Source organism: Gavia stellata, chromosome 25 (genome assembly GCF_030936135.1).
Source record: "Gavia stellata isolate bGavSte3 chromosome 25, bGavSte3.hap2, whole genome shotgun sequence".
NCBI classification, from domain to species: domain Eukaryota; kingdom Metazoa; phylum Chordata; class Aves; order Gaviiformes; family Gaviidae; genus Gavia; species Gavia stellata.
In genome coordinates, this window is record NC_082618.1 from 1,577,079 (window position 1) to 1,593,438 (window position 16,360).

General features: G+C 47.9%; 1 protein-coding gene across 2 annotated transcripts in view; it reads left to right on the top strand.

Moving 5' to 3' along the window:
* Nucleotides 1-15,644, top strand: part of CALN1 (calneuron 1) — a 133,155-nt gene extending 117,511 nt beyond the window's left edge. The window contains exons 4-6 of one of the 2 annotated variants that reach the window (XM_059829426.1): nt 9,153-9,306; nt 10,401-10,403; nt 15,517-15,644. In XM_059829426.1, coding sequence (XP_059685409.1) covers nt 9,153-9,306; nt 10,401-10,403; nt 15,517-15,644 — 285 coding nt within the window. The remainder of the gene's footprint in view (nt 1-9,152; nt 9,307-10,400; nt 10,404-15,516) is intronic. The other variant, XM_059829425.1, reaches the window with a different exon arrangement.
* Nucleotides 15,645-16,360: the final 716 nt, after the last annotated feature.

The following is a 16,360-nucleotide window of genomic DNA, read 5'->3' on the forward strand; positions in this document are numbered from 1 at the left end:
CTCCAGAGAGTTAAAGTCTGGGTCTGGTAAAGGATGGCACCAACCTCACCAGGTGTGAAATCTAGCAGGGGCAATTAGGTCTCCAGGTTGGTTCTTGTACAGCCAGGATTATACAAGAGGATTTCTTCGCAGACCAGCTGTCAGCAGCATTGTCCATCACCAGACCTAAATGACAGTGTCTTCACGGGTTCGTTTTAGAAACGCACTGGGTGCACCGACTCGTGTCCCGGGAATCCTGTGTCACGTAGCCAGAAGGTTTAAGGGATGCTCTAAACCCGCACTGGGTACAGGTGGGGACATTGCAAGCAAAGCTAATACCATCTCTGGGGCATCGGTGAGGGACCACGGAGGGAAATGTGGTGAGCATTGAGCACGTAGGACTCATCGGGGGTATCCATCCCTCCCCCAGCCCCTGCTCTGAAGACACGCCCTAGCAAGCACTTGGGTGTGAGCTGGAACAACCCTATATTTTAGCTTGTCAAATGTTAGTCTGCTGAGTAACTCTGAGACCTGAAGTAGCATGTGACAGTGTGGGTGTCCGAGCCATTGGCAGCAGCTATAATCCGATATGGAGATGTGCAGGGAGCGGGGCAGCTCATGGGGAAAGCAGCAAATAGTCATCCGTGCCATGAAGACGAGTGTAAAAGAGCTTAGCTTTACTCTCTCTGAATGAACAACATTGAGGAAGTAATAAAGAAATATGAAGGAGGTGAGGAAGTAATAAAGAAATATGAAGCAGCAGCACCAGTATCTAGAAAATGGTATTTGAAGCATCCCGCCCATTGGGACAATGGGATAAGTGGCACCTTCCCAGAGAGAGTGGGAGAGGGGTGCAGGGCACTCAGGCTGGCTGTGAGCTCCCGGTTCTGGGCTGTGTAGCTCTGCAGGAGCTTTGCAAATGATTTTTAGTATTGTTTGTTGCCTTATTCCAGTGGTTCGGATGTAAGTGCCCAGGGAAAAGGCTGTGTACACCAGTGCACTAGATGGTACTGAGCCAGCAGCTCAGAGCTGTCAGGCAGCCTGCAAGCAGCAGGATGGAGAGAGGAGCCCATCTCCATCCCCACTGTGCAGGCCAAAGGTGATTTTTTCATTATATTTAGCATTGGACTGAGTTGTGGGTATTTTTAAGGTGAAATGTTATTTGCCGCATGGGAAAATGCCAAGCTGGCAAAACCTGAACTGGTCCCTGGTTGTGCATCAGTTCCAGGTGGGGGGATGCGGATGCGGATAGTATGGATGGGGATGGGGGGCAGGCAGGGTGTCAGCCTGCAGCTCACCAGTGGGGAGCTGGGGAGGGCACCCAAGCCTTGCTCGTACTCACCAGGCACATCGCCCAGAGAGAGCCTTTGTGGCCTCCTTGGGGTGGACGGCTGCTTGGCTCTGGTAGATGGCAGGCTCAGGACTGCCTCCAAAACATTTCCAGAAGGTTAACAAGGAGTTGGTGGGCATTTGTGCTTTCAGAGCATCCGTTCTGTCTTTCATTTTTATTGATTCTTTCTCCTCCTTGCCTGCACAGTCAGGCAGGTTTCCTACGCCGAGCACCAGCCTCGGCCACCCTGACCCCCTCGTTCTGCTCCCCAGCCCCTGAGGAGCACCCAGCATCAGTCATGCTTATCCCGAGCACTGTGGAGGGGAGTGCAGGACTTTCCTGCCCTGTGTTTCAGCCTGGCAGACACACAGGGGAGAGCTCACATGCTTTCACCCTGCACACCCTTTTGCAGAGACCACTGCTCTTCGGCATGGTCTTGTTCCACCCAGACAAGCTGGTAAAGGAGGTTGTTTTGACCCCCACACAGAACAGTTTGTAACCTACAGATGTCAGTGCCTCTCACAGAGCTGGGGGCATCCCGACAGTGCTCCTCAACGGCCCCACGTGGGCTATGGGGTGGCTGGAGGGACACACAGGGGGGTACCCATGGGCCAGGTTAGTCCTGAATGCCACATCATTTCATAGTGCAAACTTAGGCCAGGCACTTGGGGTTAAGGGTGCTGTGAATATGCACTTAAATCTGATTTTAATTTATCAATGTGTGTACGATTCCCTGCTGACAAAGCCGCTGGGAAGAATGGAGCAATCTCCCGTTAGCCAGCACAGTAACGAGCCCGTTACTATGGAAATGAGCTTGTTGCCCCTTCCCGCTCCCCGGCAGGCGAGGTGCTCCAGTGCAGTGTCAGGGAAGCTGGCTGTTCCCGAAGGCTGTGTAAGCAAGTGGTACCTGGATGACAACCACCCTAAGCCCAGGGTGGGGTGGAGAGGCGGCTGGGTGCTGGGATAGCTGCAGGGCAAGGTGGGCTGGGGCACATCCCACTGACACGGAGACAGGTCGAGGGAGCAGACAGGCACTTGTGGTGTCACGCAGCCCCAGCCACCCTGTGGGTAAGCATGTAAGTCTATTTCTATGGGGGCACTGGTTTCTGCTGGGCTCCTTGAGCCTGCATGCTCCTGGCACTGGGAGTGTGTACGTACAGATGGGGCCAAGCACAGCTTTGCGCTCCCTGGGAGCGATGGGAGAGTGGCATGGAGAAACACCCTGTGGGTGCACTGGCTGCTGGCATGCAGGGCAAGGAGGGCGCTCAGTCCTGGGCTCCAACCCCTGGCAGGATGGGACCACATCCCTCCGCAGCAGCAGAGCTGTGCAACATCATCTCGCAGGAGGAGGAGATGATCCGTTGTTGGATGGAGCTCTGCTCCCTCTCACAGGCTAATGGGGATTGTTGGAGGCAGCTGGGAGCTGCCAAGAGTGAGTTTACATCTGCTGTCTTGCAAAAAGCCCCTTCTCCACCTGTGTGCTGGGACGGTGAGACAGCCCTGCACGGTGGCCATTCAGCAGAGACGACACCCAGAACCTCGAGCTCGTCTTGGAAGGGTGACAGCGCGCTCTGAGTACCCTGCCACAGGCTGTCTTTCTGCAACGGGCATCCCAAGGGAAAGGTGCTGTTTGCTCCGCTGCCACAGCCACCCCAGTTTAGGATGAGGATATTTCTTTGCTTCTCTTACCCCAAATGATGTTCCCTACAGGGGAGCTGACAGCACGGAGGGGCAGGTGGCTCCCTCTGGTCTTTGCTGAGGAGTATCATACTTCAGCCCAATCATAGGAGGCTTTTCCCAGCAGCAGAGGCACACAGCTAAACTGGGAGGAGGTGCGGGAGTGAGTATTGCACTGGGTGCACGGAGAAACACAAGCTCTCCCTTGCACTGCCCCATCTTCTCCTTCCTGGCCCCCATGGAAGGGCAGCAAGCTGGGACAAGGCTGCTGTCAGCAGGGCAATATGTGAGACCTCCACAGAGGGCTGAGCATGGTCCCTGGACGGAGAAAGTGCTTGTGCACATGTGGGAGCAGCCCCAGGCCCTGCCCCAGCCCACAGAGCAGCCCTGAGGGACCTCTGCGTGCTTCACCCTGGGCCATAAATGCAAGTGCACTGGCATGGAGCGAGTGGTGGGAGGATGAAAAGAAGTGGTGATGGGGAAAAGAAAAAGGGACCCCCTCCATCTTCAGCTTGTCGCATGTACTTAGCCGGCCTCGACAGGGACATGTGCACGCAGAAGAGCAAAACATATATCTCCTGTGCTTTCATTGCCGGTGCTGTAGGACTCCCACCCCTCCTTCAGTGGATGCGTGGGCCAGCAAGGGGGGGCGGGTAGAGGAAATTACCTTTGCTGTAACGGTAGTCATGATTTGGGGGAACAGAGAAAAAAATCACTGTTGCTTTAAAATCAATAGCATGTTACAGGCTGCAAAATGGCTTTGTCCCAAGGGGGCCATGAGAGTCTCTCCAGGTCTCAAGCTGGCAAATGTTCTCCCTTTAGTGGCGTGTTTTCTTTGGTAGAAAAAAATATAATGATAAACCTTCAGATTTGGAGGGGGTGTATGTCTGGACGTTTAGAAAATATTTCGTATGACCCCACATATTTTTATATATACTCACACACACACAGTTTATACTTTACACTTCATTATATATATATAATAAGACAATACTATTATATATACACATAAAAGCTCATCCAGGAGCTTTTGCAGTCGGGGCCTGCCACAGTCTGTGGATTGAAATGGCACTTGCTGCCTCTTAGGCACGCAAAGTGAGTCCTTCAGCCTTCACAGCACAGCAGATCCCATCTGCAAACACAGCTTCGCTTGCGGAAACTCGCTCCCTTTGTGCATGGTCTCCCTGTCCCTCCAGACTCCTGGATTCTCCAGCATACGCCGGTTTCCTCTCGTTATAAAAATTCCATGGCTGAGCTTATCTGGGAGATACAGTCGGTACAAAATGGCCATTTATCCAGCCCCCAGGCAGAGATGGGAATACATTAGATTCTGCATGGAGCACACTGGGACTGTGCGCTTTAATATATGGCCAACATGAAACATTGGTCATGTAGAAGAGTCCCAGATCAGTAGGTTATGAGCTCAAAGTCTGTCCGACTCAAGGAACAGCACTACAGTCTGCTGCGAGCGCTCACAGAGCTGCCTGTGTTCAGAGCAGCCCAGAAATGGCATGACTGTGGTTAGCACAGCACAAAGCCCAGCTGCTCTGCAAAGAGTCCAAGTATTTTTTGAGCCACATCCCCTGTTGTGGCAGTCAGCTGCGAGTGTGGGCAGAGCCAGTCTGCATTTGCCTTGCAGGTATTCAAGACTGAGAGCAAAACAAAGGCGTTATCTCATTATTCAGAAATTATCAAGGGCTGCCCCAAACAAGAAATCTATGAAACATAGACGTGGTGCTTAGGGACATGGTCTAGTGGTGGAATTGGCAGTGTTAGGTCAATGGTTGGACTTGATGATCTTAAGGGTCTTTTCCAACCTAAATGATTCTATGAAGCTTTTGGTTTTGCAGACCGGATTTTCGAAAGCGCCAGGCAAAAGCCTGCTCTCCTGCTGCTGTCTCAGTCTCCACTTGGAGCCCTCAACAGCCCAAGATGACCTTTTTAGATGGCTTGCATGGGAAACCTGTGCCCAACAGGCTCAGGAAAAAAAAAAAAGTGCTCTCCTAGCTAAAACCATCACTGTCAGAGGAGCCATTCCTGCCTCTTGTTGAAAAGAGCATTTTTTATTGATGTAGCTTCAATAGATCTTGCAGGTCACCAGAGTGGCCCCGCTCACATTGCTGCAGGGTCCCAGCCTGGTATCACCCCATCTGCATGGCAGTGAGGCCAACTTAGGATTCAAGAGAGGAGCCTCCCACTCTTTTTTTAAAAGCAGAGCTGATATTAAAGGAAATTATCATAAGTAATATTTCAGCATTTAACTCTTCAAAGAAGCAAGCTCTTCCCATAGGGTCATTTCCCTGCATAGAGCAGAAGGAGACCATGCCAGGTAGGACACAGAAGTATCTGAAAAAGTTGCCAGGATTCAAACTAGTGCTCTGCAGGCATGGCAGCTGTCAATCAGCCGCAAATTTTGGAAATTGGGGGTAGGGAGACTGAGGGAACTCTAAGGACTCCGCTTTCATTCCCAGCAGGAAATTTAAATCAAAGAGCGGGTCAGGAAGCTACCAGTTGGATTGGATCAGGTCCACTTCCCCTTCCGGATGTCTCTTGGGACAGCATCCTCTAACTCCAGGAGACGTTTCTGCTGGGGACAGTTACTGAGGTCCATCAGAAACTGCAGTGGACAATTCCTGGTGCTCTCCATAGAAGCCAAACATACCTGTGCAAGTACAGGTTTTTGTTCAGGGCACTCACTGCATCACTTGGGGCATTTGAGCCTCAGCATTAGGCACAGTTTGTTTCTATATCACTGCTTACAGTGTATTCCAAGAGCACCGGTTCAGAAGCAGCATCATTGATTTCTTCTAATTATAAATCCTATAGAAAGTTTTCAGCTTGCAACAGTCACAGTTTTTCTCTCAGTGAAGTCAATAAAAGTTAAGAATTGCTCCCTGGTTACCGTCATTACAACAATAAAAAGCCAGAGTAATTGAAAAGTGAATCAGGGAAACTGCCAGATTGGAGAGCAATGATGATAGAAGAAATTACCTGGGAGCCCAAGCCCAATGCAAAGTCTCATCTCTGGCTGCACCAAGCTTGAGCCCATTCTCGACGAACTCCTGTGCTGATACCTATCTAACAGAGGACATGCCACCTGCATGGAAGTACCGGAGCGTAGAGCAAAGCAGGAGCAATGACCATATGCTTGCCAACAGGCCAAACACTCAGTACATGAGCCAACAAGGACCGTTTTGAACACCATCTGAGAAGGTTCCTCTTCCTAAAAGGCAAAATGACAACGGAACAATAAAAAAATAATTTCTCCCTATATTAGCATAAAGCTTAAAAGCAAGAGCTGGAGATGGAGCAACAGATGCATATTTGTCAAGAGAACAACTATTTCCCACTAGATAAATTAACTGGTATGGGAAGACGTGAAACCCACATGTCATTACTGTTTCCATGTTGTTAAGATTAGATGATAACCATGGTTGTGTTTGTAATTCAGGTAGCTTGAAGCAAAGAAACAGGTAGCATCACAATAGACTCTGCAAAAGCTTGTTAGTGGCAAGGCTGGTATAAAGGGAGACCAGCAAAGGCTTGTAAGAGTGAGAGGAAAGGAGCAGCATACGTCAACACAGGCAATGGCGTGTCCCAAGGTGAGTTTTCACACCTGTAATTCTGGAGGCAGACATGAAGGGGCAGGGGGCTGATCCAGAGATGTTGTTCTTCCAACACAGTCATCTTGGGTCATAGTGAGGCAGATCCTGAAGCGATCAACTCTTCACAAGGACAGGATGCATGCGCCATATCGGAGGTCCCTAGTCCTCAGCTACCCTGCCCATGTAAAGTCTGTGAGCACTTCTAGTAGGTAAATCTTAAGGAGGCTCACACATCGCTGCAGATATCCTCAAAAAAGGATGCAAGTAAAGAGCAGGTCTGAGAGACACTGCTCTGGGCTGTGAGGCACTTACAGGGGTGAGCATCCATCCGGTGGTGGGCGAACACAGGCTTTGGACAGCTTCTAGAAAGACCATTCCCTGAAGAGGGAAAAAACAAACCCATAAACTACAGCAAGGAAGTTTGTATGGGCCTCAGAGAACTGTCCCTGACCCAAGAACAGGAAGAAAACACCAACACAGGTTGGACATCGCACCCTAATGAGATGGGATGGGGTAACCCCGTGCAGACAGGCTGCTCCTCTTGGTGTGAAGTGACCGCTAGGATGAAATTAGGGGTTTGGCATATAGGTGGGCTCAGGAAGGTGCTGGGGCTCAAGTTCAGGTTTGAGTTTCCCCAAGACAAAGACCCCGAAGGAATGCAGGATTGGGTGGTAGGTGAGAAATCATTGCTTTTACCTCCACAGTGCTGGTGTGCAAGCAGGGCTGCAGGAGGCCAACTGGGAGGGCTGCAAACCCTGGGCAGGCTCAAGGCACTCTTCAAGCCTACGCTAAAGATACCTCCCGACACCTCTGTGAGGCAACCATGTGAATTAAACCCCATTTCTACACCTCTAGTTGCCAAGAGAAACGCTTTTCATAATCTTGCTGCTTGCGAAGTACACAGCTGCTCAATTTTACTTGCTCTTTTAACATGAAAGAAAGCAGAATACAGGCGGCAAGATTTCCTCATGCACAACAAAGCAGGCTGGAAATTTGTGACTAAATACTGGGGGGATTTGCAATCCAGCTTTGAACTGTGCAACAAGGAGCCACTGGTGACAATTGTGCGCTCGCTATTTTTAGCGAGCATGAACACTGAATCCCTGAGGAGCAAGGACAGCAGCAAAACCACCGAACCCACCAACTTGCTTTTCAGAGAACTGAAAAATCAAGAACTTTGGCTCTTGCCCCTGCAGTCCACTTTTCCACAGATTTTCTGCACCAGGATTTTGATTGTTGCAGGAAATAAACAAATAAATAGAATTGTAGAAATCAGCACTTCTAAGGATAGTTGGATAAATATATATGTATGTGTGCAAATCTGCCTATACACACACAGATACACGTAGATATTTCAGGGTCCAGATTTAATCAAAGTGTACTTAGTTTTCTTAGTTAACCACTCTGAGGATTAATGATTTTGCATCTGTGCGATGAGGTGTGCAGCAGCGGTCAGGGAAGACGACTTTAGATAATACACCGAGCAGCTCCAAACTGATAAGGTTTGTCCCATCCTTATCAGGCTGGGGGGGAAAGGAGCGGGAATTTCTTGCTGCACTGTTTCCAAAATGCCGACTATGCAATTTGATCACACGCTATCACCATGCTCTCAATTGCAGAAGCAGGCACAAGTTTGCATCACCTGTCTGCCACTGCAGCATTAAGCCAGAGGTGTTCGGCCTTCCTGAGGTTTCTCGAAGGTGGGTAGTTTAGAAGAGGGTGTACAAGCCCTGGTGCTCACCGTTTGCTGTAGGCAAGCTTGTGTTTTGGGCTATAAGGCCTGAGAGTTCAAGCTGCTGTTCGCAGGATGATCATCTGCAGTGCAGGGGGAGACTGGGGGTGACCCGGAGCATTTCCATCCTTCTTTATTGACTGTACTGATGCCTCAGAGAGACTGGTCTTCTCACCTGGCACTGCAAGTCAGCCAGTGTGAATGCTCTGTCTTCCGTACCATTAGCAGATATTAATACCACAAGCCTTACACACGTGCAAAGTTCCTCTGCTGCAAAATGTTTATTCCTACATATTCTGCAGGAATCATCTGTTTTTAATATCTGGTGTGTGTAAGAACAACATTTACCTACTGGATCTACAGCAAAAGTCAGCTAAGAGGGAAATGTTCTCTGCTTGTGCTTGCCATGCAGGCACAACTGGAGAGTTAGAAGATAAAAAAAGGGGCAGATTCAAGGTTGTGGCTCATGGTAAGGTGTAAGAGCTACCAGGGGAGTCTCTTGGGGTTTTACCTCTGTTGGAATGGCCAGGACTGATACCAGATTGCTGCATCTCCAGCCTGGAAGACCGTCGCTGGCATAGGGCTGTGTTTCTCTACTGCTCTACTGGCATTAAGTAAGCTGGCAAGAGCTCTAGCAACATCCATTTGCAACATTCACACTGTTAGTGTTAAATGAACCCAAAAGAGCAAAATTTGCAAAGTTATATTGAGGTGTTGAAATGAGGTTGAAAAAAACAACGAGTAGGGAACCGTGACATGCCCACATGCCTCTCTTCCTCTGAACACCATGCCTGTTACCAGTGGGTGAGTCTTTGTCCTCTTCCCACAGTTCGACATGCAGAGGATAACACTGGAAGAGCTGAAACACATCCTCTACCACGCCTTCCGGGACCACTTAACAATGAAGGACATTGAGAACATCATTATCAATGAAGAGGAGAGTTTAAATGAAAACTCTGGCAACTGCCAAACAGAGTTTGAAGGTAAGAGAGAAAGTCTCTGTGTTTCTGCAAGATTATTCTCTTTCTGCTCCATCTGTAAAACTCAGTCTGATCCATGACATGCAATGGGCAAGCACGGAGTTAGCATGGAGTTATTTTAGAGTAAGTAGCAATGACACACTTAGAGAGCCCAAGAGCTGCCGTTAGCCTTCTTCCATGTGGCTTAAGTAAAGCTGATCCTGTTTCAGGCAGGGAGATGAACTAGTGGGTGCTTTGCTTTATGGCCTTCCTTTCTCTGGTGGGATTCAGGCAGAGGAATGTGCTGCCCGTGCTGAGATGAGTGTCTAATATAGACTGAATTTCCCTACGGAAGTATGCATCTCTCTCTCTGCCTATCATGGAAAGGCTTTATTGGCACTGGGTCCTGCTCTAGCAAGCTGTGCTAGCCTCCACCAGTTTTCTGTTGCCTTTCCACAAAGAGAAAAGGTCTTCTGCTCTGGGGTCCCAGGGAACAGCTGGGGAGAGCCATCTTTCTGCATTATAACACCAGCAATGAGCAGAGACGGTGTATCTGCACCCTGCTGCCCTGCACACCTCTTGTTCGGCACTGTCGGGAGCACTGGTGTAGAGCTGCAATATGCTACGCAGGTAGACCCCAGCTCAGCTCATCTCAGCACATGTGAGAGTGTCTGCAAGATCAAGGTCTAAGCAATCCTCAGAGGTAGCTAGAGAAACGGAAACATTTTACTTCAGCAGCTGTTGCTTAACACAGCATCCTCCTAGCAGTGCCGCAAGACCATTGAGTAAGTGATCAGCAACTGGGATCAGACATAACCTCAACTTTTGCAGTGGATTTTGCGCTTTGAATGGCGATAACACTGTCAAGAACATTCCCCATTTTAAGCCACCTTGGGAGAAGGATTTTCTTGGCCAGAGCAACTTGTGCTGCTCCGAAGCATTGCTGGTTGGAACAACTAAACAAATACAAATCATCTCAAGTGCAGAAAACTCCGGGGAGATACCTAGACAGAACCTCAGGGTTTGTGCACGTCACCCTGGGACAGCTACTGTGCTTTCCCACCCGCAGCAATGCCACTTTATGTAGGCCATTTTGGGGGAAATCACGATACTCTGAGGGGGTCAAATAGCCTCTGAAAGGGCACCAAGCAGAGACACTGAAGCGTCTTTAAAACAAAACAAAGGATAAAAATATTAGTGTGATTCTTAGCCTGGCTAATTAATGGGATTCAGAAGCTATATCCAGCACGCTCACCCTCTGCTAAATATTGCAGAAAAGATGTAGAAGAGCACAGCTGAATTTTAAAAAGCCTGCAGGAGGGAGGCAAGCAGTAACGCTCTTCGAATCAAGCCAAGCAACATTTTTTTTGTCCCTCCTGGAGAGCAGCAGGGAAGAAAAGATGCTTACTTACATGAATGGAGTTGTTAGTCCCCACTGACCTGATGATTCAGTGGAGACATGCGCCAGCTGTCACCGCGGTGAGAGGCATGCAGGCTTCTTTCAGCTTCGGTACTTGGGTGAACTATCCCAGTCGCAAAAAAAAAAAGGGTCCGAAAACCTAAATGCTCAGCATCTCATTTTGGAAGTCCCAGCTTCCAAAAGTACAGCAAGAACAGCTTTTCTCGTGGGATGTTGGCATTGCTGGTGCTAGGCAGAATCTAGAAGCAAAACAGACCCTTTTTTAGATGTTGTTAGAAATACACACACACACACACACAAATCCACCAGAGAATAAAGATCAACTGAACACTGTCAACAAAGATGAGAAGTTTTGCTTCAGGTCCCAGGGGAACGGGATGGTTCTGGTCCATGGCAGCTCTGACGTGAGCATTTCTCTCAGGAAAGGCAGGCTGAGAGCAGGTTGCATCCCTGCAGCTCTCTGGGCTGGACATGCCATTACCTGAATGACCTACTTGTGCCCCGATGTGCCCATTTCCCAAATGCTAGGATCCCTACAGGGCTCAAAAAGAGGAATTACAGGCCCTCATGGCATGGACCAATGGCACTAAAGGAGAACTGTCATGAAGGTTGGACAGCATCTCAGCCTAGCTTTAAATGGCTGTACGGAAGTGTCTCCATATACGTCAGTCACCCTTTACTCACTTCTTAATTAGTGGAGTGAAGAAGATGCTTTTTGGGTATAATTCCTCAAGCTTATTTTAGGTGCTACCTTGGGATCAGATGAATTGCACCTTAAAAAGCATCTATTTCTTTCAACTGTAAAGGTAGCCTAAAGGGACTAGCTTAGAGGCTTACATCTATATTTAATGTACATTTAGTCCACCCCATAGAAGTGCCTTTAATTATGGGTAGGAATGAAGCCAAGATGAGTCCTGATGGTTTTCACTGACATGTGGGAATGGCTCCTAACGGAAGAGACATAGCAGATACTTTCAGTAGTACCTTGCTGAAATGGGGAATCTCCACTCACGGTCACCTCACCATCGAAGAGAAGCCCCGAAACCCTTCTCCATCCTGTGGACAGAGACACACCCCCTTCTCCACACCTGGGGTTAGCTGGCTCAGCCCAGCCAGGTGCTAAACAACACTGTACAGGACACATTGCCATCGGTACAAATACGTACAAATTTCTGTCATTCTCACAATTTTGCCATCTTGGCTTCTTGTCACAATAAGGTCTTCACAACTATGTAATATTCTTCCTATATCAACATGGACAATATACCTTATCTCTCCCACACTCATATCCACACACAACCACACACACACTTTAAACCAAATACAGTATTCGTATTATAGTCAGGGACAAGTCCAGGATTTTGTTCAGTTCACTCTGAACATGAGAGTCCTTTGCAAGACGTCAGATCTAGGCTTACATTACAACTTTCCCTTCTACGCATTTCTAGGGATTTTCATTTGCCCTATTCTTGATAAAGAGCAAAGCAATGAAAATGCCCAACTCCTCAGTACAAGCAGCCCACACCAGCCCCACTGATAAAGAAGACAACCAGAAGGGAGGCACAGTTATGTCTTCAGCCTTTCTTTCAATTTTTATTAATGCTTAGGGCATGAGAGCAAAGCTGAGAGCCAAGAGTGTGTGGTTTTTTTATGAAAAGAGACACAAGAAAATGACAACTGTTGCAGTGACATTGTACTATCAAAAATTAGTACTACAAAAATCATTTGTCTGGCAGTTCCCTTTATCCAAATGCTCACGACATTAAGCTCGTGGCAAACAAGAGTGCCAGCTGGTTACGGTGACCTGTGCTGTCTGCCACAGGTATTTCATCCTCAGCCCTGATACTCAAATTAACTGGATGTACAAGAGCTGCCCCAGGTCCCCTCCCTTCTCCCCCTAGACAAGCATTAGGAGCATCCACTCCTCAGCCAAGGGCTTGGGAATGAAAAACTGACCTCTTAAAATGAAAATAACTCCAGCCAGCCAGAGAAAGCAAGTATCACTCACTTTGGCAGGGTTATGACAGAAGCCACCATAAATACACTGCAGCTATTCATGTTAGCAAGCCTTTTTCTGCAGGTGAGAAGGCTCTCAGCACTTACCCTGACCATCTCAGACCCACCGTGGGCATCGTGACCAGCCTGGCAGCCACAGCAGTGGACTGATACACCCTGAAATGGGCTGGACCCATTAACCCCATGTCCTGATGGAGAAGTTACAGCGATGGTAGCTCTGTCTCTGCCACCTAGTGACACCATGGTGAGTCCTCCTCGCCAGCACGTTCTCTGCATGTTGAGAAGATGAAGGATGACCCAGTCTCGACTTGCCTTTGCTTCTTGAGATCTCATTTACATTGGAGAGCCTGGGAGTTGCTAAGAAGCGGTTGGGGCATCTCCAGAGGAGCTGCAGGCTCTCACCATGTTCAAGGAACCAGTTCAAGGAACCAAACTCCTGCACGTCCCATGGGTATTAAAAACTCTTGCTGGCAATCAAATGCAAAACAGCTTGAGCAGCCAGCCCTGTGACAATGCCAGCTGTGGCAACCAGCAGGAAAAAGCACAGATGCCATGCTCAAAGGATCTGTGAATTTGGAGAAAGGAGAGAATTGAGGGCAAAAGCAGTTAGCAGAGAGGGCACATGGGCCTTCATATTTAAGAGGGCAATTCACAGGGCAGCACATAGTCTTGTTTACAGTGAAGAAAGTCAGTAATTTCAGCTGCTTTGTCTCCCTGTGGATTGCAAGAGGACAGAGGAACTGTAATATTCATGTTCTTGCTGGAGTAATTTCTGCTGAGCCCCAGCCAACAGCAAGTGGGTCTCTCTGGGTCTGCAACACCTCTACGTTTCAGCACAGACCTTTCCCCTTTCTTCTGAAGTTATTCGGTAGGTTATTAGGTTATTTTGTGCACCTTCAGTCGGTAAAGAACTATAACAATGACTTACCTGGATCCTGCTGCTCTAAAACTGTTTTTACTTGATGGTATAACAGAAGACTAAAAAAATTGTTCAATTCAAGAACACTTGTGCAAGAAACACTGAACATGCTTTACTCTCTTCCTTTGAATAAGAGAGTTGCCATCACAAAAAGCCTTGGCCAGTTTTTGACTGCTGCTCCCAATCACCGTAATCAGCATCAGAGCCCCTCTCTGAACGGCAATGCTAACTGTGATGGCGTATGTCACTGGTTTGTCTGCTGGCTGGGAGTGTTTTCAAAGTACAGAAATAACAGAAAAATAAATAAAGAAAGAAATAACTAAAGCTGTGATTTAACAATCTTTTCAAAGTGCTGGGGCATCATGTACAAAACCAAGAAACCACAGTATTGATTCTGTGTGCGTTACAAAAGCAAGCGAAGGAATCAAAGAGTACAGCAGTGCAAGCAGAAAGCAGAAAGCAAGTTAATTTAGGAGAGCTGCCATAAGGGGGATTTCATTATCTGCACAGAATATAGTGAGTTCCTTGGAGCGCTGGTAGTGCAGCGTTTTCCTGATCTGGGCAGTCTGACTCAAAGTGCTGCCTAACGAGGGCGTCTTGTGCCTCCGGCACTGAGCTGATGCTGGGGGACCGCGTGGGAGTTGGGATTAGGACACAGGCACTGCTAAATCCTGGCCAGAGGAGGTGAGGGGGGGTTGAAACAAGTGTTCAACATGCAGCATCCAGTGCTCCCTCCTCTCTGTGTGATGAGGTTCAAGCCTGGATCAGAACAAGTTTTTTTTCCATATATTCTAAAAACATTCTCCTGGACTTTTCCAAACATGGGCACTCGGAGACTTTTCCTGGTCGCATTTTAGGTTTATTGTAATTCTGAGCTCGTTGTCAACTGTCTGAAAGTCTCCCATCATCACAAGTCCATCCATGAGAAAAAGGCAATGGGTACATCCCTTCTCAGGCCAAAACAAGACCATGCATTACTGCCCATAGCATCAGGGCAGAACTACCCATCCTGTGCGTGAGGATCTTCTGGCTTTCTGTGACTATCTCGGGGGACCTTCAAGGCCTTTTCAAACAGATTAATCTTCACAGTACCCCAATACCACATATTGTTCTGATATTTGTAGGTAGGGAGGCTAACACAGACGTGTGAACCGGCTTTAGCAAGTCACAGCATGAATCCTCGTTGATGAACTTAAAAACAATTAAAATTAAATAAAATAAGTCAGACGCTAAAAATCCCAACTCTGTCTGCATTTTAACTGCCGCAAATTACTCTCACCTCTCCTGGCAATTATTCTGCAAGCATGCATTTGAAAAGGTTCTTAATAAGTCTGATTTTGCTTAGGCACAGAAAACCTAAAGACAGTTTGGAAAAATGACTAATGTACTGTGCATACTCATGGGAACTATCACAGTGGTTTTTTAAGTGTTGTTGGGGACCACATCTTGAATCTCTGCTCATTCCCAGTGGACCTGGTATGAGTCTAAGGGATTCACAAAAGTCCAATATTTCCAATGAAAAAACTTTAGAGAGAACTTCATAAAGAGCTTAAAAGACATACATAGACAAACCAAAACGCACCTACAAGCATTTGAAGGGTTTAAAAGCCAAGATGAGAGACTTCCTGTGGTATGAGAGGGTGGTCTATTAGGAAAGTTGGTTTGGAAGCAATGAAAGGCAAGGTGGATTATTTGGAAGTGTCCCAGCAGGGAGAGGTAAGACTTGGCCGGCGCAGGGGTTCTCCGTGGTGTGGACTAGAGGGTTATGCCAAGGTAATAATCAGAGGCAAAGGAGGATTTCTGAGCTCAGCTGATCCTGGTGGAAAGCAAAAGCGTTACTTTAGCCAAGCAATTCATTTTTCTCATGTCTTCCCTGCAGTGCACGCCCAGAAGCAGAACAGACAGACCTGTGTACGGAAGAGCCTTATCTGCGCATTTGCCATGGCCTTTATTATAAGCGTGATGTTGATTGCGGCCAACCAGATCCTGCGGAGCGGCATGGAGTAGCCTCTCGCCATGACACTGTGAACCAAACTGACCATGCATGCGCATGCCACCGGGTGAGCTTCCCCCGAACCGACTCTCACACGGCAAAGAGACAGAGGCAGGCAGATAAAGCACCATTCGACAAGGAGCCTGAGGCCAGCAGCGTAATGTGTCTTGTGAATCAACTACATCCTTTTGGCAGGGACATAAAAGGGCTGTCTTAATGCTTTAAAGGTTTTGTTTCCTAATGCAATAAAAAAAAAACATATACAGGAGTCCCGAATTGTTGCTTCAAAACAGCAATGGTAACGTGGAAGAACTTTCATCCAGCAGCCTGTTTTGCAGTTTTAAGGAGGCACAGCCTCATGACTTATTGCAGCAGGGCTGTCTTTTAACCTAGGGGCCGACTGACTATTCCGCGTAGCTCTCCACTGGGCCCACATTCCCAGGAAGTTGATCGTAGCATTGCCACATGCAAGTTCTGTTCGTTTTATTTCACGTACTCCAGCTTCACGTTGTTTTTCCCTTATGACCATGCCTTTGAGTTTACGGCATTAGAGGGGAGCTAGAGCATCCTTGTACAGTATTTTCAGAGTAAAAAAGAGGAGAATTTGCCAGCGTCATACAAAATTTCTATTTTTGCTTCGTAAACGCCAGCTTTGACACAAGACTGTGAGGTAGCATGATTCTGTTTGCCATTTTTTCCGACCGTGAATCAGGGCTTGAGAACCACCACC